Source organism: Theobroma cacao, chromosome 1, assembly GCF_053813885.1.
Source record: "Theobroma cacao isolate CCN51 chromosome 1, ASM5381388v1, whole genome shotgun sequence".
Taxonomy (NCBI): Eukaryota; Viridiplantae; Streptophyta; class Magnoliopsida; order Malvales; family Malvaceae; genus Theobroma; species Theobroma cacao.
Genome location: NC_142639.1, coordinates 3,817,058 through 3,840,398, shown reverse-complemented (window position 1 = coordinate 3,840,398; position 23,341 = coordinate 3,817,058). Strand labels below are relative to the sequence as shown.

The window sequence follows — 23,341 nt, the reverse complement described above, 5'->3', positions numbered from 1 at the left end:
ATTTAAGCAAGACAGGAAAAAAAAAAAAAAAAAGGTTGTTGTGATAATCCCATCCTTTCTCCTCATTTTATAAGTCAGAACCCAACATCGAATCTTAGTAACATCAACGCCCTTCCATTGAAACTAGGCAATCTCCTCCAAAGGGTTTCTATTTTTCTTTTGGTTTTCCCTTTTATTGGATAAGAAAACAAGTTCTAATGAGCCGTGACAAGGACTTTCTAGTAACCTCGACTTAACATAGTGGCATTACCCTTTTGGCAAAGAATCAAACTTTCTTTACTGTGGTCTTTATGCAATTACTACATCTAAAGAAAAGAAAAAAAAAAAGAGTTGGGTTTGGATCATAAAACCCTTTAAGCATCTCTAAAGGTTAAGTAACCTTTGCGAGTTATACTTATTCCTAAAGAATGAATTTCGCATGGTGAGGAAGTGAGGATTAGGGGGTTGAGATTTTAATTTCTCTTTATCAAATAACTTAAAGTTTGCAATTGTCCTTGTGAGAAAAAAGAGAGAAAATTATGCAGACCATGGTTTTATCTTAAATATCAGTCATCATATATAACAGTATAGGTAGCAGAATTTGGCAGGGTATAACAGAACTAGAAAAAGTTTAGGAGAGTGTTCCAACTTCCAACAGGCAAAACACCTGTTTCATATTGTTGTCTTGATCACTTTTCAATCTCTCCTTCATTTTGAAGGAAGAAAAAAGAGAGAAGTCCCAGACATCTCGGTTGACAGGGCCATACAGAAAAAGAGTCGAATCTTATATTTTATTCTGTCGTTATCTGTCGAATAAGTTCATTCATGTACACTAGATTTCTTGGCTATGTACAGAGCTGTTGTTATCTTTACATAAAAAATTCTTATCAGATAACAAAGAGAAAAACAAAGACAGAAAGAAGAGGAAAGAAAAGAAGTGAATGGCAATAGAGTATCATTGCTGTGAAACGGGGTTCTTTATTCAGATCATTATAGTTGCCGGTCTAGTGTTGTTTGCTGGGTTGATGTCTGGACTCACGATGGGGCTCATGTCTATGAGCCTTGTTGATCTTGAAGTTCTTGCTAGGTCTGGAACGCCTACTGATAGTAAACATGCCAGTAATGATCTTCTGATACCCTCTTTTTTTGGTAAATAAATTGCATCTTCTTTTTCTTCTTCTTCTTCTTTAAATGAGTCCATTTGCTGTGGCTTGTATTATTTATGACAGCAAAGATACTTCCAGTTGTTAGAAGACAGCATTTGCTTCTGTGCTCTCTATTAATCTGCAATGCTGCAGCTATGGAGGTATGAATTAGTGGAGGACTTTCATGTCATATCTAGTGTTGTCACTCACAGTTGGAACTTTCTAACTCTGAGTTTATTGGTTTTACAGGCCCTTCCAATCTTTCTGGACAGCTTGGTATCAGCTTGGGGAGCTATTCTTATTTCAGTCACCCTGATACTTTTGTTTGGTGAGGTTAGTTTCATTTCAGGTTTTCAGTCTCATGTTTAGGCTTTTCTGAGCTTTTTCTTCGAGCCAAAAAATGCTCTCTTTTCAGTTTTGTACATCAACCCGTCTCGTTTTCTTCCTTATGATGCAGATTGTACCCCAAGCAGTTTGTACCCGATATGGTCTAGCAATTGGTGCAAAAGTTGCTCCATTTGTTCAAATTCTAGTTTGGATTTGTTTTCCAGTTGCATATCCAATAAGCAAGGTGAAAATCGTTGTGTCTGTACTTGACAAGCTATATCTGAGTAGTGATTGTAGATGCCCCAACGAAAGTGCTGACTACTGCTTCTGTTTTATTAGCTATTAGACCTTCTCCTGGGGAAAGGGCATGAAGCTCTTTTCCGCCGTGCTGAGTTGAAAACACTTGTTGATTTGCATGGTAATGAGGTATGATGAGGTCCTTAACCATGAACCGCTTCAAACACCTACCCTCCCTCCCTTTGCTTGCAGCGAAGTAACGCATTCTGACTCTTACGCAGGCTGGCAAGGGTGGAGAATTGACACGTGATGAGACAACAATAATAGCAGGAGCACTTGAACTAAGTGAGAAAACAGCAATGGACGCAATGACTTCTATATCTGAAACTTTTGCAATTAATATCAATGCTAAATTGGACAGGTTAGAATACCCTTGATAAAGAAAAACTTTAGTTGCATTTACCAATTACTAGATTTCCTGGCAGCAATCCCTTAATAAGATGCATAACATACTATTTGCAATCCAAGAACATGCAGGGATTTGATGAAGTTAATTCTGGAGAAAGGGCATAGCAGGATACCTGTTTACCATGAGCGTTTAGAAAACATAATTGGACTTGTTTTGGTAATTTTCATTCATTTATTCAGCAGTTTACGACAATTTCATTTCAGGGTTTTCACTTATTATGCAGCAGCAAGCTCAAAATCATCAAATTTTGATGCAGAATCATCTCTTGTTATCTTTTCTGCCCGTAGTCCAATTAAAATGCCTTGCACTGTCAAAAATGTGTCAAGATCACTAATATTCTAGTTTTGATATTAGGTGAAGAACTTGTTAACCATCCATCCAGAAGATGAGGTGCCTGTAAAAAACATCACGCTTCGCAGGATTCCAAGGTATACAAGGGGTAAAGATATGCATTCTAAGCTGCTGATACTCCATTAAGGATCATATGCACTGAGCTGTATTATGAAGAAATTACCATAAAACTGCATGTGCCAGTCATGCACGGCGTATCTATGCTGCGGAATCTTCGTAAACATATGACTTTCATTGATTAAATTTGCAAGACATAATGGAAGTAATAGGATTTGCTAATATTATCTGCTAAACCAAGCCCAAGGTTACATTGACTGACATTAAGATCTCCTTTAATATTTGTTTCATGTGTGCTAGGGTTCCTGAGACAATGCCTTTGTATGACATACTAAATGAGTTTCAGAAAGGTCACAGCCATATGGCTGTTGTAATAAAACAGAACAACAAAACAGAGCATACAGCCAGTGAATACTCGGACAGAGATGTTCGGTTGGACATTGATGGCGAAAAGCATCCACCGGGGAAATGTTTACCAAGCAAAAGAACGCTCAAAAAGTGGAAAAGTTTAGATGGAAATTCACATAGAGCATCATCCAAAGGCAAGAAATGGGCAAGGGACATCCACTCAGAAATCCTGCAAATCAATGATGATTCACTCCCTCTGACCAGTGGAGATGGGGAAGCTATTGGCATAATAACGCTGGAAGATGTCATTGAAGAGCTTTTGCAAGTAAGTGGAAAAAAACTCTTTCTAGTGAATTTTCCTCCATCAAATCTCGAAGGAGAAGAAAATATATATGCCCCAACTGTTTTTGTCCATGCAGGAGGAGATCTTTGATGAGACAGATCATCGTCATGAAAGTTAATGATATCTCCATACAGTATGCAAACTACAGAAAAGCAAAAAGCCTACAGAAAGGAACATGGGTTTCATTGCGCATAGCATACTGGCAAAACCTACAGATTTGAATATTGGTTACTGGAAGAAAGAGTTCTGAATTCTATTATTCATTGTTTGCCAATTAAGATGACTGCTAAAGTTGTGCACTGTCAATTAGTGATTGAAGAACACACCATTGAGATAGCAGAATATCAAGGAGTTACTGAAATATTGAAATTAGCAGGGTAAATTAATTCCATTAGATATATTCAAATGCTAACTCCCCATGATTCTGACACCAATAAACTAGGCATAGTCTAGAATGTTGGTTTCCCCAGAATAAGCTTGCTTGTTTTTCAAATTTTACTCTACATCAGTGTCATTATTGATGCATCTTCTAACCATCTCAATTATACGAAAAAGTTATCCCCCATGTTGTCAGAAGAATCAAGCAGACACCATTTTGCTCCATCTTCAAGGACTACATTCATGAAAGATAGTTTACAAAGCCAGAGCCACGTTGCTGGGCTGTTTCATGAACACAATTTATGTAGGAACTCAGCAAAATGGTCAAAGAGTTGCATCAACATGTGGAGTAAATACGACTTCCAAGTTCCTAGAACAAAGAAAAAATTTAAAGATCAGGAAGGTATCATTTTTTTCAAAGAAAATATTCATATGATACAATGATCCAAAATATGTAACCCACAATAATCTTTCTAAAAGAAAGGCATCTAAGGGCAGGACCAAAATATGAGAAGGAAAACGCACAAGTCAAACAATTTAAAATTTAACAAAAACCAGCTCAACTTGACTAAAGAAAACTACGCAGAATGCCCTTCATGTATTGGGTAAATGGGGGCAACTAGGAAGGGTAGTGCAAATGAGGAATATTGCCAGTAGAAAAGCAAAACTTGATATAGAATGCTAGGGAATGATAATGATGAAAAGGGCTAAGGAGGCACCAAACTCAATATTTTTCCAGAGATCAGTATCATTGACAAATTTTGATCAACCTGCCTTCTAAATAATCATTGTTAGGAACATGTGCAAATTCTTTCAATATCCCAAGAATTTGCTTGAAAATCAAATTTTTGATCAATCAAACAAAGCATATTTTTTATACATTTGGTCCATCTAGTGGGTGCTGTCATACAAAGAATTAGTTCCTGAAAAGGGAATGATTTATTTACTATTTATCCACAGTTGAGGCCTGAGGGCATTCAATTCCCAAACTCCAACATAACTAACTTTATATATTCAAACTTAACAAGGCTTCTGTATGCCCTTAATCATAATCAGTGGCAATAAATCAGGACTATCAACAGCTTGTGAGAAGGACCAGGGTGTACACTATAAAAGATCCATTAAAAATTGTCATGCATACCAAATTAAGCACTATGCTTCTGATTTGCAAACTCCTTTTGCAGCGATTCTGCTCTAATTCCACATGCCACTAAATATCCAGCAAAACAAGAAATAAATAAAAAAAAAATACTAACTTATTTCCTAACATACAATTACTAGCTATGATAATGTTATATGACAACCAATGCCAAAGCATTCCAGATGCTCAAAATAAGCTACCACATTGACAAAGGATTCTAGGTCTGATGAGAACTTAATTGCAGCCCAGCCAAGTCTTGAATAAAAAATATTTTTAGGAAGGAAAGCTAGATGTAATAAATAGAACAAATAGCAAACAGAGTGATAATTTGCAAGAAAGAATACATGACATCTAAAAGCAGTGATAATGGAGTTTTTTCCAACTACCTGCAGAACAAGCTGAGTGCTTCTAAAGAATATAGAGAGTTCCTCACTTCTCCAATGCATAACAAATGCAAATCCATAACTGCCTGAGAAGCAATCTAATCAATACTTCTGCAGTGGGTTCTCTTACTTGACAAATGGCCTTGATTTCAAACTACAAAATGTTAGCTCTACTACAGGCCCCACCCCACCGACGTCGACGAGCCCTCCTCTTTCTACCATCTGCTTTTTCCTTCACTTTTTCTTTCAAGTCTCTCTGCCCCCGCCGTTTATACATCTTAAAAGTGATCTCTCTATCTGCAGCCATCTTCCTCACCTTCTCTGTAATCTCTGCAGCGATCTGCCTGTTGTACAGTTTCCTCAAACCCCTCATAAGCTTTGCAAAAGTATCTGGCTGTGGCATTACGTCCACATCCATCATTTCCAGACAATAAGAACATGCCTCCTTCACATGCCCCTTTGAGAAAAGTGCGTGAACCCATATTGTCCATGCAGACACATTAAGCTCGCATCCCTTACTAACAATACAACTCCAAACATTCTTCGCCATTTCAAGCTTCTCAGCTCTCAACAAAGAATTCAACAAATCTTTCAAAATCCCATATTGAGGAACGCAAAAAAGACCTCTTCCAGCCATTTCTTTAAAATACTCACAGGCTTCAACCAAACACCCTTGCCCAATAAATCCATGTATCATAACAATAAAATTATCAACCCCAGGACTAAATCCCCTTCCTTCCATCTCATTCCAAACACGAGCAGCTTCTTTCACTTCCTCCAACTTACAAGCTAATCGAACAACCACATTATAAATACCACCATCAGGAACACAACCAATCTTCCTCATCTCCTCCATCAACTCCAAACACTCTTCTAACTCATCCTTCTTCTCATGAGCCAACATAATATGCAAATAAGTCAATGAATTCGGCATAAGCCCTTCCGATATCATCCTATCCAACACCTCATAACCTTTCTCAACCCTTCCCCACTTACAAAACCCACTTATCAAGGTTGTATAAACCACAACATCACCTCGACAACCATTTCTCTCCATGTCAACAAAAACCCTCATTGCTTCCTCCATTCTATCAGCCTTGCAAAGCCCTTGAATCACAATAGTATACGAATTTGCATTTGGGTCAATCCCCTTCTTCCTCATTTCTTTCAACAAATCAAAAGCATCCCCCATTTTGTTTCCCAAAACGTACCCACTTAACAGATTGTTAAAAACTACAATATCAGGCTCGAAACCGGCTTCCTTCATTTGAACCAACACATGTTTAGCTTCCAAAATCCTCCCTTCTTTACACCAACCATACAACAACGAAGTAAAATGCTTTAAATTAGGCAGAAATCTCACCCTCATTTCCTCAAAAACCAAAGCCGCTTCTTTTACATTCCCATTTTTACATAATGCATCTAATAAAGAGCCAAACACGGCGTCGTCTTGTGGGCAACCGTACTTTGGCATTTCATCGAACACTTCAATAGCTTTTTTCACCATTCTTGAAGAAGCAAACCTCCTTATCAAGAGGATAAATAATTCCGCCGTAATGAAATGGGGATTTTCCCTTTTGATTTCTTCAATTAATGCCCACACGGCGCCGAATTGTCTCATTTTGCCTAAGATTTTAATCATTGCCTTGTAAATTTCATAGCTTGGGTGATATCCGGGTTGTTTCGATGCCCAAGTGAAGAACTTGTAACCTAAATTACCTGCGTCGCCGCAACGGTTCAAAACGCGTTCGGTTAAACCGGGACGGAAAACGACGCCAGATTGTTGTAACGCGAGGTTAAGTTTCGGGACTCGAGTGTGGAATTTTCGGAGGATTCTGTAGATTTTTTCGACGTCGGAAGCAAAGTCGTCGGTCTGTTGGTCGTTGTCGGATTTAAGAGTAGGTTGCTTGGTTTCGAGGGTAACTAAACCGAATCCAGATTTTGAATTGCTTGAGAGAAGGTTAAGGCTGTTGCTGTTGTTGTTGTTGTCGGGAAGGATGTGAAAGTGGTACGTGTTTGGATAGGAGGAAAGTGAGAGATGGCGTTGTCTGGCGATAAGACATAGCGTTTTGGAAGAGAATCTCCTCATTTATATGTTGTTTTGCAGGGTTAAGCTATTTTTCAGCAGATGTTTCCATGTTCGTGCAATTTCTCGGAGGGAAACAGGTCCACGATGGTGTTATTGGAGGTTGAAGACGGAGAGGGTATACGAAGCTTCTAACGGGAATTTAAATACCCAGGCTCGGAAGCCCTCCAGAAACGGGCTTGACCTCAAATTGTGAAGAATTAGGCCATCTTGGACGAAGTTTTAGGTCAGACTTGGGCTAAGATTTTTGAGGGCCCAATATGTCTAGTATTCTAATAATAAAGCGTCCCGCACCACGTAGAAATGAGAAGGCAAATTAACTGATGACAAAGGTCCCCGGCTTTTCCAGGAAGTGGTTAACTACCATAACTGATGCTACTTTCAACCAACGACAACAGCTCATCAACCTCAACACTCACCTTGCAAAGCTCACTCGCTCGACTCACTACGAAGATGCCCTCAATCTATTCAACGAAATTCAGTATCTCCACGACAACGTTAAACTCGACCACTACACTCTCTCCACCACTCTCAAAGCCTGTGCCAATCTCCGCAACGTTAAATTTGGAACTAAACTCCACTGCTACGCTATCAAATCCGGCTTGGAAGCCTACTCTCATGTCTCTAACACGCTGCTTTTCCTCTATTCGAGAACCCAAGATTTAGGTTCTGTTAAAAGGGTTTTTAGTGAAATTAAAGACCCAGATGTTTATTCTTGGACTACGTTGTTGTCTTCGTGTACCAAGTTGGGGGAAATTCCCTATGCTTGCGAGGTGTTCGATAAGATGCCTAAGAAAGAAGTGGCGGTTTGGAATGCGATGATTACGGGGTGTGTGGACAATGGGTATGAAGACTTTGGGTTTGGTTTGTTTAAGGAAATGCATATTTTGGGTTTTAAGCATGATTATTACAGCTTTGCTAGCGTGTTGAGTGTGTGTTCTAGTGAAAACTTGGGTTTTGGGAGGCAAGTGCAGGCTTTGGTGGTTAAAACTGGGTTTTCAGTTAGAGCTTCTGTGGTTAATGCAATAATTACTATGTACTTTAATTGTGAAGATGTTGTCAATGCGTGCCTGGTTTTTGATGAAGTAGAAAGTTTTGTGCGCGATCGGATTACTTTTAATGTGATGATTGATGGTTTAATGAATGTAGGAAGAGTTGAACATGCATCGATAATGTTTAGGGAGATGTTAGAGGCTTGTTTGAGCCCCTCGGAACTGACTTTTGTGAGTCTAATGAGTTCATGTTCATCTAGAAGAGTTGGGGATCAGGTATATGCACAAGCTGTTATGATGGGGTTTGAACAGTGTACCTCTGTGAGCAATGCAGCGATAACTATGTATTCTAGCTGTGGGGATCTAAATGCTGCTAACATAGTTTTTGAGAGATTGGAGGAGAAGGATCTTGTGTCATGGAATACCATGGTATCAAGTTATGGTCAAGGAAACTCTGGTAGATCAGCATTTTTGGTCTACTTGGAAATGCAGAGGTCAGGGATTGAACCAGACGAGTTCACTTTTGGAAGTTTACTGTCATGTTCAGAGTTCATAGAAATGGGTGAGATGATTCATGCCCTTGTGTTTAAAAATGGACTCATTTCCAGAATCCAGGTTTCCAATGCATTGGTTTCTTCATACGCTAAGCATGGGAAGATGAATCAGGCCTATCAATTGTTTCAAATGTCTCCCAAGAACTTGATCTCCTGGAATACTATTATATCTGGATTCTTTCTCAATGGGTCCCCAGCTCAGGGCTTAGAGCAATTATCCCAGCTATTAATGTTAAACCTCAGACCAAATGCATACACACTTAGCATTGCTATAAGCATTTGTGCCAACATCTCATCCTTGAGTCATGGGAAACAACTTCATGGTTACATCCTCAGGCATGATCTTTTTTTAGAAACATCTTTAGGCAATGCATTAATCACAATGTATGCAAAATGCGGCACTTTAAATTGGTCTTTGAGAGTGTTCAATGAGATGATTGTAAAGGACACAATCTCTTGGAATTCCCTCATTTCTGCTTTTGCACAGCATGGAGAAGGAAAAGAAGCTGTCCATTGTTTCAAGGCAATGAAAGATGCAGGTAGGGCCAAACCTGATCAGGCAACATTTACTTCTGTTCTTTCTGCTTGCAGTCATGCTGGTTTAGTTGATGATGCAACTTGGATATTCAATTCCATGGTAAATGATTATGGCTTTGTGCCTGGAGAAGATCACCTTTCCTGCATGGTTGACCTTCTTGCTCGGGCAGGGTATCTTGATGAAGCAGAAAGAGTAATAGATAGTCAGCATGTTGAAGCTCATTCTAATATCTGGTGGACCTTGTTCAGTGCTTGTGCAGCTCATACTAATCTAAGGCTTGCAAGAACTATTGCTGGGATTCTCCTTGAAACAGAGCAAAATAATCCATCAGTTTATGTGCTTTTGTCAAACATTTATGCAGCTGCTGGTCAATGGGAAGAAGCAGCTAGAGTGAGGGAATCCATGAAAAATGTTGGGGTGATGAAGCAACCTGGCTCAAGTTGGATCAGTTTATAGAGCCCTCCCGGGTATGAATGACAATATAAGAGTGGGTGAAAGAGAGGGGTACGGTTGATTCAGGAACCGTACGATGAAAAAGGACATCTCATTAGTCTATAGCACTAGCTCTGGACAAGCTGGGCATAATGAATGGATCTGAGAGCCAAAATCTTGGGAGATCTTTCAGGTTGACATAGGATTGGAAGATGCCATGCTGAACAATTGTTTGCTCGCCATCATTGAAAGGCCATAAAGGACAATTACGATTTGCAATTGGATTTGGGAGGTTCCCAAAAACCACAAGACTTGGCCATGCAAAATGCAAACTCACTAGATTCGTTGATTTCCTTCAACTGAAGGGGAGAATCAAACGCATGGCTATCATACCCACCAGTAAAGTCAGTTAATAACATGTAAGTCATCATCATTTCAATCCAAAGTTGCTAAACAGGTCAATTTTCAGTTGTCAGTTTTTCTGGAAAATAATCTACACAAACATGTTATTCCATGCAGGTTGATGGATGCAGGCCTTCTTCCAGCATCCCTTGCGTTCCGTTCAAGGAAGTAGTATTTCTTCCTTTGATGTTCTGATTGTTGAAATCTATTCAGTTAATTCACGCTGAATCTTTTTTTTTTTTCAGAACGTTATACGACAGACATAATAAATATTTTTTAATTAAAGTATTTCAGTTTGGGAGAATTTTTGTTCATATAATGAAAGAATAGTTCCTAGCCGTCTCTAATCTAACACAGCTGTACGGTGTCTTGATATACATTTAGCATGCACTGGTCTGTCCAAGCAATAAGACAAAGGCAGTTCTAGCCTTTTAATCTAGGGTGCTACAGAGCTTAAGCTACCATGATAGGGCATATCAATCAACGGGAGGAGCTCTATATAGTGCTGGCACTGTTGCAGGGAAGAACATCTGCCTCACTCCCTCTGCCTTGATTATGGGGAAAATTATACCTGATGCACTCTGCAGAAGGGGAAAAACAAGTTTGGCACAAAGTGGCAACCATATGCAGATATTATGCTTTTCTACAGTATACAACAGGACCTCCCATTCAATGAGGATTTGAAAACTATTTCATATGTTGGGTTAGAGGGTTATTATTTTTTCTTCTCTTTTCTTTCTTTTTATGTTCTCTCCTGGAAGAAACCACAAAGTTATTACAAAGAAACAAAGTATTAACCGATTGTAGTTGTTAAACACCGGGACTTTTGTGATATTCTAGCTTCTTTGTAAAGTATGATGCTATCTTGCCAATTATATTGCTAACTTGCCAAGTCTTACCAGCAAGAATGAAATAAACAAATCCGTTGATGGGACCAAAAATAAAGGGCACAACGTTACTAGTATGTCTAAATTGTACAGTGAGATTATTTCGATTCATAGAAATAGAGAATGGAAGGAAAAGAAAAGGAAGCAAAGGGGAGTTGGAAGGCCAAAAAAATGAGCCATCAACAGCATAAAGGGTGCAAAATACATACCGAGATTAACCTAGCTCCGATCCACATGCGTCGAAGTGAAGGAAATGGTAGGAGCAGGCGACCAACTCCATATATTGCCACAGCAAAGAAATGAAGAACTAGACTCAACGGGCGAGGGTTTAGACCAGAGAGTAAAGCCACTGGCCCTGTTGAAAAGATACCACCGAGGCTTAAATAGTCAAAACAGGCTTGGCGCATTTCCTTCCTTGCTTGATCAGGGGACGCAGAAAACACCTTATATAGGGCACCAGCCAGAGTATTTATTGTAGATGCCACAGGCTGCAACAAACATCATGAGCAAAGGGCAAAAATTTGAAAATATCGTCTCTCATTCCTAGTCTATTTAACCTCGAAGCCCATTCAGGTTGGGAAAGAAAGGGTTTAATGTCATTGGTGGAACCTAGAATCAAGAAATTCCGTCCTTTATATCAAGGACATCATCAGATCATTATTTCAGATTTTGGAAGAAGACACCAAATCCTAGTCAGTAGGATGGTCAAACAGATGAAACAACTCTTTCTGTAATGATAATTGTAATTAAAACAACAATGCAATGCAACTATCTTAGACTCATATTTAGCTCAATTAAAATGTTTGGTGCAATCTTTTACTAGGTTACATACAAAACAAAACAAAACCTGTGCTAGTTACTGCCATAAACTGCTTTATGACATATGGCACAATCAAATTCAAAAGGTGAATGAGCTATGGTTATTAGAGCAAGATCATAGCATAAAAAGCCAACTAACCTTGCGTAATGTGTAAAATGATTCAAGATACTTGGTCAGGCAAGCTGCATCATGCAGGTCATGCAGAGGCCTAAGAAGATCCCGAAGTACAACAATATCAGACAATGCCACAGTCATTCCTCCACCAGTTAAAGGATGACGCATGTTGAAAGCATCACCCATTAGAAGTGCTCCAGGAGTCGGATGAGGATCAGCTGGCATGCTTCTGTTTGGCATGGTTCTAATATTACCCTTATTAACAGCAGCTATGAAGGCATCACGAAGCTCAGGTGGAACCTGAAACAGACACTCTCTTTAATTAAACCAAGGTAATGCGTGCAGCAGGTAAGTGATTCATCATGAACAAAGGTTGAAAGTTAAATTTTATGGTGCAACTAGAAAGACACAGGGCTTTTCATCATAAGTTGACGATCCAAAATCATGCACCAACATTAACACATACCTGTGGTGCCACCATGGTCTTCAAATAATTTGCCATTTCACCATTAGCAATGGAAGGTACTTTCTGCCCAGGTACATCGACCAAGCAGCGAACCTCTGTGCTACTGATTGGATAAAACAGGATTGGTGAAGGATCTCCTAGGATAACATGCCCGTGATTTGAAAATGGAAGTTCACAGTTCTCTAGGACCAAACCCACAAAACAAGAGGGCACATCCACCTGTTGAAAAGTTAAAAATGCTACAGTTATTTTCCCATTGGAACATTGTAAGCAACAGAAGCACATACAAATTAAAGGATTAGATTTAGTACTCAAGCATACAATGCAACACTCAGATATTGTAGCTTAATAGACAACTGTCTTGGGACCATGATTCTTTATAATGATTGTTAGATAAGAAGAGAGAATTTATATAACGATTATAAGGTGGCAACTTCACCTTGGGGTTGCAAAGAGAGCGACGTAGATTTGAAAAGCAACCATCACATACAATAGTAAGAGGAGCATAAGCTCCTAGTTCTTGACCATCCTTAGTTTTGTACTGCACCCCTCTAATTGTCCCATTTTCTTCAAGGAGAGATGTTACTGTTCCTTGCTCTAGTCGTACACTGAAAAGTTTAACATTCATGGTGGAAGGAGCTTAATGGTAACTATTTACCTAATGTAAAATGAAAAATAAGCAAAATTGACAATGCTGCAGTAAGTTGGTAACTAATTCATATGCATCATGAATCCAGGAAGCAAGAAAGATTACTTGGGAAGAGTACTAGCTTTTTCTCTCATCCTCTGTATGAAACGCCCGTTATGGAAGCTCCTCCCAGCAACATCTGCATGAAATTTCTCCAAGGGATATGACAATTTAGTATTTCTCTCATCCTTGAAGAGAGCATAACCAAGCACTCTCTGGGCATCAATTTCCTCTACACAATCTGTAATCAGATTAGATATTAATTGCATTTTACACGTTAAGGAAAAAAATTCATGAAAACTGATCCAACTCAGAACTAACTAGCTATTAGCCACACAAAAGTTTGTTCACAATTTAATAAGATGCATATGTATTTCAATGCATACCCTCAAGGCCCAATTCAACTAATTTAAGGTATCCTCCTGGCTGAAGCAGTTCTCCAACAATTCTGTCTGGTTCTGTCAAGTCTCTTTCTATCACATGAACACGCCTTCCATCCTAAAATTAGCAATAAGGTTATAGTTTGACTTAGCAATAAATAACTTAAAAAGGATCATTGCAAATGGAAACCAGTTTAAGCCCTTAAATGAATCCAATGCTTCAGAAATCAAGTAAGGTGGGAACACAAGAAAGTTCAAGTCAATATCTTGTATCTGCCCCTTATACCAAGTTAATCTATGTCTAGGATTTCTTAAAATGTAGTTGAATCTTACAAGAAAAGAAGACAACAATACACATCATGGGCCTTTTGCACTACATACAATTAGCAAAGTTATTTACACATTGAAAACTCGATAGTTAACAGTCTGATACAGTTTGCACTGTTTAACCACCCAGCAATACATCTCAAACTCCAATTCTACATTCAAGCAGAAGGTCCAAATCTCCAGTAAAGATCAATTAAAATCTAAAAAACACAATTAATTAGTCAAAAGAAAAAGGAAAAATTTTTTAAAAAAATCTTTTTCACGGCAATTACGTCATCAAAGTCAAACTCCAGACCGATTTATTGTTACAATAAGACAATCCCAAGCACGTCAATATCGTGAACCGTATCCATGTGAGCTTACGTGCAGGCAATAATCAAACTTCATTTCAAGCCAAAGCGATGCCAACCCAGATTTTTCTTAAAGATGAAATCTCATAAAAAAATCCCAACTTTACTCAATTTCAATGATTTCCTCATTTGACAAAATTAATCAACAAAAACCGACACCATAAATAATTAAATTATACAACAGAAGAAAAATAACTGAAAGAAAACAGGTATCACCTTGCCAAGTGTATAAGCTAGAGCAGCACCAGCAACACCGGCACCGACAATGATGACGTCAGTGCCGGAACCATTTTCCCGCGAGCATTCCCCTATTTCGGTTCCGCTAACAGCATCGGTTTGGATCTTGAAGTCCCTAGAACCTTTCTCGATTTTCTTCTTTCTACTGTTATTATTATGCCGCAAAATGAAAAGAAAAACAAAGCCAAGAAGGGAAACCAAAAACGTCCCAACGATGTAACTATCAAAAACCATCACCATTTCCTTAAAACGGTGAAACCCAGAAGCGGAATTAGCAAGAAGAGAGGCAGAAAGGCCTTGGGTTTTAGAAAAGCGGAAACTGCTGGTAGTTTTGAAGAGCTTTCTTAGCCTTGGTTTTGATGAAAGACTCTGACATGTGGTGGGTTTGGAAGATATCGTAGGAAATGGGACCGGGGCCTCTTTATATTGAAGGTTGATAGTAGTTAGAGTTAAACTAAGTAATGGCATTGAAGAAGATGGAAACAGTAACCTTTAAAGCACAGGTCTCATTTGTAATTGATTCTTAAAATTTACAGTTTCCCACTTTCTTGTTCTTTCATGAGGGCAAAACTTGTGGTCTTGATGTCAAAGACTCCACAAAATGAATGAGAAAACAAAAGAAACGACAAGTTAAGAGCAAAGCTAAGCTGGGAGGATATGAAAAAACGGTGGTCTGACTCTGGCATGTTTATTTGGTGGTGGAGGAAAGTTCTAGTTTCTATCTAAGGTCTTCTAATTACTTAAAATAGGAAATAAGATTAAGATTACGTTTTCCTTTTCTTGAAGGGAATGATCACGACCACGATTTTGTCTGTTAGGGCCTTAAAGGGGTGTGGCCAAGTTTCATTTCATTTTCTCGCATGTGATTTGTCTGCAATTCCCATTGATTTTACTAGTGATTTTTATTAGGGACGTCGACGGGTAAGGTATTTTATAATTTCGAGATATTTAAATTTTAATTTTATAAAAAATAATTATTTTAATTTTATTAATTATTTGAATAATTTTAAAATTATTATCCTAATCCTAATTCTATTACATTTTTACTGTTTTATAATTATCTTAATCCGTTTAAAAACTCGATTAAATTAAAAAATTATTAAAATCTTCTTCCTGATTAATCTAATAATTTTTTTATTTTATAAATTAATGTCATCACATTAATAATTCAACTAACTATATTTTTAATACTTTTGTCAATATTGAACAAAAAAAACTATTGGTCAAGATGGTATAGATTTTGATTGTTTTTTTTTCCTTACCTGGGTTCGAATCCAATTAATATCAAAAATATACCCGAACCTGTTTAGCCTATTTTATTTTTAACTTATTTATTTTTTAAATAAAAGTTATATTAAATAATATTTTATGAGAAATTTAAAAAAAATTATTTTAAAAAAAACAATATTTTAAAAAAACTCCAAATAATAGCTTTTTTTAAAAAAAAAAAAACATGTTAGTTTATTATAAGAATTTTTTTTTTCAAAAAGACATCTTTTAAAAAATACCCCTCTCTTAATCTATCACCTTTTTCTCTCCCATTTTCTGCAAATCATCCTTTTATGGTTTTTTTATTCTTATAAAAATTAAGAAAAAAAAAACTCAAAATTCAAAACTACATTCAGTATTATTTCTTCTTTTTCTTTTTGCTTCGTTTTTCATTTTATTTTCTATCGTTTTTTTTTTTTTGTATTGAGAATTCTTTTTATTGTTTAATATTTCTCAATTTCTTATTTGATATGACAATTATATGATGTTTATTTGTTCTTTAACTTCCTTCTGGTATATATTATATTTGTTGATTATTCTTGAAATAATTAGTCAAATAGGTCAATGGTTGTTGAAATAAATTAAATAAAAATTAAAAAATCAATATTTGTATTCATTTGTGGTAACTCAATTTTAAAGAATTTTTTCTTTTTAAGTATAACAATAGGCTGCACTACAAGAAAATTAAAATAAACTTTAATTCCTTTGCAAACAAGAATTGCAGAATTTCTGAACTTTTTAGCAATGAATTTCATATTTGAGCTAACAGTACCCAACAAATGATCTAGCACTCATTGATAAAATAACTAGCCCATTAAAAAATGAGAAAAAAATATAAAAGTCAAAACCTTTTTATTCATGGAAGGAAACTTTGTTAGTGAAAACATCAAAATCTTAATAGACTTGTATGGAATTAGCATTAATGATTTCAATAGGAAAATAAGTTGCAAAATCATTGGCTAAACATGATCTTCCTAACCCAGTTGTATCCATTATTAATATCACTTTGGGTTCTCTTTCTTATATATAACATCAATTTTGTTTAGCTCCAAAAGTTATAAATTTCAAGCTAATCTTTAAAAATAATAACAAATATTTTTTTATAATTCCTCTTTTATCTTTCAGCAATTCATAATATTATAAGAAAAATTATATTTTTTTCACATTTATCTTTTTTTATTTGATTCAATTTTTTCCTGATTTATTAAATACCCTTTATAGTAATTTTAATCAAAATTAAAATTTATATAAGTTGTTTTGCCAAACAGCTTATTTATAAAAAAAAAAACTTATAAAAAGTAAATTTACTAAATAACTTTAGCTTAATTTTAAAAGCTATTATTTTTTATAAAAACTTTATAATAACTTTTAAACTTAAAAAAAAAAAGGCCCAAACATGCTTTTAGGATAAAAATGTAGAAGCCTTTAGGTTCTAACATTACTAGTTCATTTGAGGAGTCCTAAACTACTTACCAAAACTAAACAATCTAGCATTGACCCAATGTCGTGAGCTAATCTTGTATAGGGTCATGATAGGATAAAACTGTCTACGAGATTAAGTTTTTTGTACTCTCAATAGAGATGTCCCTTTTAAACGTTGTAATGGCACTCCATAACATCTTTAGAAATGTTTCTTAAGTCTTCAGGAGAAGACCCCTTAGGAAAGGGATATCTGCATCTCACGCATTACAACTGTTTTTGTTGAAATACTTGTAAAACGTTATAAACTTTTTATAGAAGGTGAACAGTTAACAGATTGTTGGGTTGCCTCACTAGTAAAGACATGTCTGTAGTGAACCATCAAAGACTACCCTTATGGCCCAACGATGACGTGTCTTGGACCATTTGTACTTATCTTCATATTAATAAAATATTTTTTTTATGTGGCTCATGTGGTTGCATATATGACATTCGTTATACCTTATAATTTCGATGTTGCGTTGTCTTAAACTAATTTGTGGCTATTATTGATGTTAGTTCAAATATACAAGAGTTATTGGTTGGTTTGTATGGAAACGTTCATTTAAGCGTTGTATAAACTATCGCATACTTAAGCAAAAAAGTATAATTTATGACAGTTGGTATCAGAGTGGTCTCTAAGCATCAACGATGTGCCATTAAGGATAGTGGGCTCTTGTTGAAATGAGGAAGAATGTCACGGTCCTCGTGTGGACATAAATCTCACATCGTCGAAATAATGCACCCAATGGATAAAGCCACAAAGTCTCACATTAAAGAGAAACTCTCAACAAAGAGTAAATGAGGATGTCATTATCTTAGAAAGGAGCCATAAATCCCACATCAGCTATGTACTAAAGTGATACTAGACATATAATAGTTCACACCACTTTAAATTGTGATGCACTTTTTATAAGACAAAGTCGTAAACCCTACGAGTCAAAGCAAACAATACCTTACAGAGATTAGTGTGGATCGTAACACTTTCAAACACTCATAATTTTTAATTTAAACAACTTATTTGTTCTCGGTAAGAAAATTCTTTTACAATAGTTTAGCAATCATGTGTTACATAAAAAGTTGTGTTCTTGTGTTTTTTTTAACATAATCAAATGAGAAAAATAATTATCATAACATGTGCCCACTATTAAAAAAGAAAATTATAAAAATCTTAAAAGACTAATATAAGAGTTTTTAATAATTATAAACAATACAAAAGTTCTTCATAATTCTAAAAGATTTACAAATAATATAAATCTCTGATAGTTTTTAATATTAACATATTGTATATAATTTATTAGAACTTTATAACTATATGTCAAAAGTGAATTGTATAATAATTTCTTATAATAATGCATACCTACCTTTCTTAAAAAATTAATAGTAAAGTTGATGCAAAACCATCAGATGGGGCGAGGTTTAGAAACATTTGGCATATAAGTTTAGATTTTTTTTTGGCCAAATAAAAATTCAGATGTTTTAACAAAAAATCACATACCTTATGATTCGCAAAAATATAAGCGACTATGCATTTCTTCCAAAATTAATCAATTTGGCATTACAAAATTTGAAATAAATTTGGTTACAAAATTTGATTGATCTATTTGTTTGAATTATATATTTACATATAACTCTTTCTTTATATATTTACAATTTAAAAAGCCAAAACTTCTACACTGTGAAAAGAAAAATGTCAAAGTTCATCGTCGAATTGAATTCTTAATTAATGCTAGTAGTACAGAGTACAAACAAATGAATTGGAACAAATGGGTTTAAATTTGTCAAAATACCTAGGAAGTTCCTATATTAAGGTATTTAAATTGATCAAAACACCTGAAAAGTCCCTATACTAGGGTATTTTGTTCAATTTAGTCTCTCTACTCAAATCGTAACAATTTAATCTCTTGATTTTGAGAATTGCTTCAATTTAGTCCCTTTTGCTAACACTACAAAAAAATAAGCCTTTTCCAACGAAAAATTTCGTTGAAAATAGGCTAAATTTCGTTGAAAATGCTTATTTCCAATGGATTTTCAACGAAAAATTTCATTGAAAATTTCGTCGGTAAAAGCCTCGTCAGTAATACTTTCCGTTAGAAATCCGTTGAAAATTTTCAACAGAAAATTTCGTTGGAAAAATGAGCTGACTGTAGGGTACCCGACTAGATTTCCATTGAAAATTAAGTTCCAATGGACAATTCCGTTGGAAATTAAGTTCCGACGGAAAATTCCGTTGAAAACAATTACGTTGGAAACTAGTTTCCAACAGAATTCCGTTTAAGCTAGTACATATGATCAAAATTAAAATCTTTTAATATTAAAACAACACAATTACTCAATTAGATTCAAACCTGGTAAAAACATAATAGTAAATGCAAAACATATACCAAAATCCACTGCAATAAAGAACTACAAACAAAAATCAAACATGTCTAACAATGAAGATGGCAAGTTTCAAACATACGGCCTTTTACGGTTCCTAATGGTGGTATTGGCTTAAGGTTTACTCGTCTTCCTCTTCGTCACCATCTCCACCAGCAACCTTCTTGGCAGTTGCCTTCTGGTTCCTTCTCTTTACTCTTCCAAGGCAACCACCTCCAAATGGACTTGTGAGAGAGAAGTCAATATGCTTTTGAGAGTCCACCCTCACCATAAAAGATGGGATGTTGACCACTTGCCTCCCAACCCTATCAAGGAAACAAAAAACATTAGGATACAACATTTAACAGCATTTATAACATCTTTCAGGCAATGAAAGAATATGTTTACAGATATATTCAACTATGCTAGAAATATGAAACAGCTCAAACAAAACAATGCATTAAAGAACATGCAAAAACATAGGGCAACAATTCACAATTTGCCAGCAAAAAGCCAAAGTGGCAACCTTCTGCCAAGACAAAGATGCAAGGACAAAAGAATCAACAAGTACCATAAAAACACCAATCAATAATTAGTCTAGAGATTTGATGTAGCAACAATTATTGCAAATCTACCTCTAAAAGTCAACCACATAAATCACATTAGTGTTGAAGCAGAGGGAAAGAGTTTGTACGTGAAAAAGCCAGACAAGCATACTTTTAAACAAATAGTTATGCACATTCATTCAAGGGATAGTTGACACGTATAGAAAGTAACAACAATGGAATGAAACATAACAATTAACAGATATAAATCAAGCAGTAAAATATCACGGCAGCTTCTAATGATCAAACATAAACTTTGTAAACAACCACATAATGCTACCATCTCCAATTTAGTTACATAACACAATACTCTGGTTTATAACTAGATTAATAATATTTGAAATATCCAAAAAATATACAAAAAGAAAAAGAAAATGAGAGAGACGGCGATGGCCTAGGATTTTAGGTTAGGGAGATTTGTGATTTTTTTGAAAGGTTTGAAGGTGGGATAATCGGCACTAAAAAGGAGGGAGAAATCGAAGCTCTTTGCACCGATCAAGAACTAGCCGGCAAAGAGGAGAGAAAGATTCAAGTTTTTTTTTTTGTCAGATCTAGGGATTGTCGGCGGAGGGAAGCGATATTTAAGGTTTTAGGTGACTGAGCTTCAAGCCACCGGTGGAGGGGGAAGGTGAGAGAGAAGGAGAAAGAGGCAACTAAAAAGTGTAGAAAGAAATGAGAGGGTGGCTGCGGCTAGACAGAGAAAGGGAAAGAAGAAAATGAAGGGAGAGGAGAAAAAAAGGGGTTTTTATACCTAGGGTTGGTAGCTATGAAACGACATAGTTTTGAGAGATAGAGAAATTGCCGCATAAGCACCAAACGGTGCATTTGGTGTGAAGTACACCAAATTGAAGAGACAGGCCTGGGCCGCTCCTGTGTGGATTGGTTTTCTTGGGTCACTATTTAAGTCCAAGTCAAGTAAAAGCTTTATTTTTTATATATAGATCTGTTGTGGCTTAGGTTGATCCATTTTGTTTATTTTTAGAATTATTGTGTAATTGTGTAGAATTGAGTTCAAATTATTTAGCATGATATTATAAAAAATCTCTCGATAATATTTTTACAGTTAGGAAATTAATGCAAACAAAAAAGTATGTAAATAATAATAGCAAAAAGATAATAAAGTAAAAATATATATTTTTAAAAAAATGTTTACTTATATAAAGGATTTGAATGTAGGAGAATATTTATAAAAAATATATAAACCTTGGCAAATGAAACTTACATATAAAACAAAATAAATAAATGTCTAAATAAAGTATAGTTGTAGTAATGGATTTAGTTTAGTTAGAGAAATAAATAATAAAAAAAGAAAGAAGGATAAAAGTAAAAAGAAAGGAAAAGAAGAAAAAGGACATGGGAGTAAGTAAATGATTAATAAAAATTAAAAATAAATAAACAAGTAAAATAAAAATATATAAAAATATGATAATAAAATAAAAGAAAAGTAAATATTTGTCAACAAGGGTTAAAATGATGACGTAAAAATATATTAATTATAATAATAAAATTTATGTTTTGGGTCAATATTAAATATTAAGAAAGCATAGAAAATTGAGTTTTAAATATTAATAACAAGAATAATGTATATATTTATGTAGGATATTTAAATATCTCATATACATACATATATATATTAACTTATAAAGTTATATCAGTTAAAGAATATAACTTGTAATTTAATATTAATACAATAAGTTTTTTTGCTTTTAATAATGTAGGTTTATATCTATAATCCAATATAACTATCATTCTAATTTGTATACATAGATATAATAAACTAATATATTGTAAATATATTAAATTAATAAGTTCATTATATATCTATCTTCTTAATTTATATATATTAACTAATTAACCCTAAAACATACATAAAGTATTAGTATTTTTTTAAAATTTCTTATTAGATCTTATCATGTGTTTTTTTAAAATTTAAATATTTATTTTCTTCTTTTTATCAATTTTTTAATGTTATAGAATCAATTAATTTGAAATTATTAATTTATAATTTATAATTCAATAAAGTTTTAAAAAAGTAAAAAAATAAGCAAAAGAAAACATAATTAAAATTTTAAATATTATAAACTTCACATATGAATATATTTGCTTTTAATAATATCATTTTTTTATAAAAGATTAATAAAATTAATAAAGAATTTAAAATATTTTAATAAAAAATATAAAATTATTATTACCAACAGAATTTTCCAACATAATATTCTGTTGAAAAATTTCCGTTGGTAATAACTTTTTCCAACGAAATTTCCGTTGGAAACTTCAACCAGGTTTTAAATTTTTTTAAGTCTTAGAACTTTCCGACGGATTTTCAACGAAAAATTTCGGTTGCAAATTTTCAACGAAAATTCCGTTAGAAATGGTGGTCTCCTGTTTTTTTTTTGCTCGTCAAAAATTTTTCCAACAGATTTCCAACGAAAATTTCGTTGGAAATTTTGTCAGAATTGGTTGTTTTCTTTTTTTTTTTGGCTCACCAATAATTTTTCCAACGAAATTTTTTCGTTGGAAACTTTTTGTTGGAAATCAGTTGGAAAAAATTGATCAAAATTTTGTTACATTTTCGTTGGAAAAAACCAAATTTTTTGTAGTGTAACGACATCCAATTTTGCTGTTAAAAAGAATGAGGTCAGCATTGATATGGCATTGACATGACACATTTTGATGATGTGGCATGCCACATGGCACCACATGGCACTAACATGATGAGGTGGCAATGCTGATATGGCATTGACATATTGACGTGTCAATGCCACGTGGCATATTAAAAAATTTTCAAAAAAAATTTGTACCACATCATAGGGGCTAAATTGAATAAAATTGAGATGTTGAATGACTAAATTGAAAAAAATATTTAAAAAATATATATATTTAAGTAGATGATAGATATACTTATTAATAAGCTAAATATTTAAGTGTAAAAGGTTTATGGTGTTAAAAAATATATAAATATTTTTTTATTTGATTATTTGATTCTAGAATATGTACATTAATTTATCTTTTATGTAAAAATTAAGTTTAAATTCTCCTTCTATTTAAAAATTTTCAAAATAATTTCATACCGAAAGCCAAATTTAGATGAATAACTTGCATTACGTGAGAATAAAATAATATAAAAAAACTAAATAATTTTTTTTCTTCTATTTACAATAGTATAATTTTTAACTTAAATTGAACTCAAATTAACAAAATAGGTTAATTTAGTTTTTTC

General features: G+C 34.6%; 4 protein-coding genes across 6 annotated transcripts; 2 read left to right on the top strand and 2 right to left on the bottom strand.

Annotated features, from left to right (window-relative positions):
• Positions 1–603: 603 nt before the first annotated feature.
• On the top strand, positions 604–3,821 carry LOC18611341 (DUF21 domain-containing protein At2g14520-like). The gene is made up of 10 exons (XM_007047555.3): positions 604–1,098; positions 1,209–1,285; positions 1,374–1,457; positions 1,582–1,695; positions 1,791–1,877; positions 1,970–2,109; positions 2,226–2,313; positions 2,512–2,585; positions 2,866–3,238; positions 3,333–3,821. Exons 1-10 carry the CDS (start codon positions 921–923, stop codon positions 3,372–3,374), a joined length of 1,257 nt encoding a protein of 418 aa, XP_007047617.2. The 5' UTR covers positions 604–920; the 3' UTR covers positions 3,375–3,821.
• On the bottom strand, positions 3,626–7,355 carry LOC18611340 (putative pentatricopeptide repeat-containing protein At5g65820). The gene is made up of 2 exons (XM_007047554.3): positions 5,162–7,355; positions 3,626–4,004 (listed from the first exon to the last, which is right to left on the bottom strand). Exon 1 carries the CDS (start codon positions 7,245–7,247, stop codon positions 5,313–5,315), a length of 1,935 nt encoding a protein of 644 aa, XP_007047616.3. The 5' UTR covers positions 7,248–7,355; the 3' UTR covers positions 3,626–4,004; positions 5,162–5,312.
• Positions 3,626–15,132, bottom strand: LOC18611338 (squalene epoxidase 3-like). 3 transcript variants are annotated; one of them, XM_088807188.1, is made up of 8 exons: positions 14,411–15,132; positions 13,524–13,635; positions 13,204–13,378; positions 12,889–13,057; positions 12,450–12,668; positions 12,008–12,283; positions 11,259–11,537; positions 3,626–4,004 (listed from the first exon to the last, which is right to left on the bottom strand). In XM_088807188.1, exons 1-8 carry the CDS (start codon positions 14,897–14,899, stop codon positions 3,972–3,974), a joined length of 1,752 nt encoding a protein of 583 aa, XP_088663314.1. In that variant the 5' UTR covers positions 14,900–15,132; the 3' UTR covers positions 3,626–3,971. The 3 variants fall into 3 exon arrangements, with proteins under 3 accessions (XP_088663314.1, XP_017978580.2, XP_007047610.3); XM_018123091.2 differs by lacking the exon at positions 3,626–4,004 and adding an exon at positions 9,517–9,631; XM_007047548.3 differs by lacking the exon at positions 3,626–4,004 and adding an exon at positions 10,337–10,743 and having other exon boundaries at positions 14,411–15,130.
• On the top strand, positions 7,552–11,014 carry LOC18611339 (Tetratricopeptide repeat (TPR)-like superfamily protein). The gene is made up of 2 exons (XM_007047552.3): positions 7,552–10,179; positions 10,280–11,014. The coding sequence occupies exon 1, from the start codon at positions 7,568–7,570 to the stop codon at positions 9,782–9,784; it is 2,217 nt and encodes a 738-aa protein (XP_007047614.3). The 5' UTR covers positions 7,552–7,567; the 3' UTR covers positions 9,785–10,179; positions 10,280–11,014.
• Positions 15,133–23,341: the final 8,209 nt, after the last annotated feature.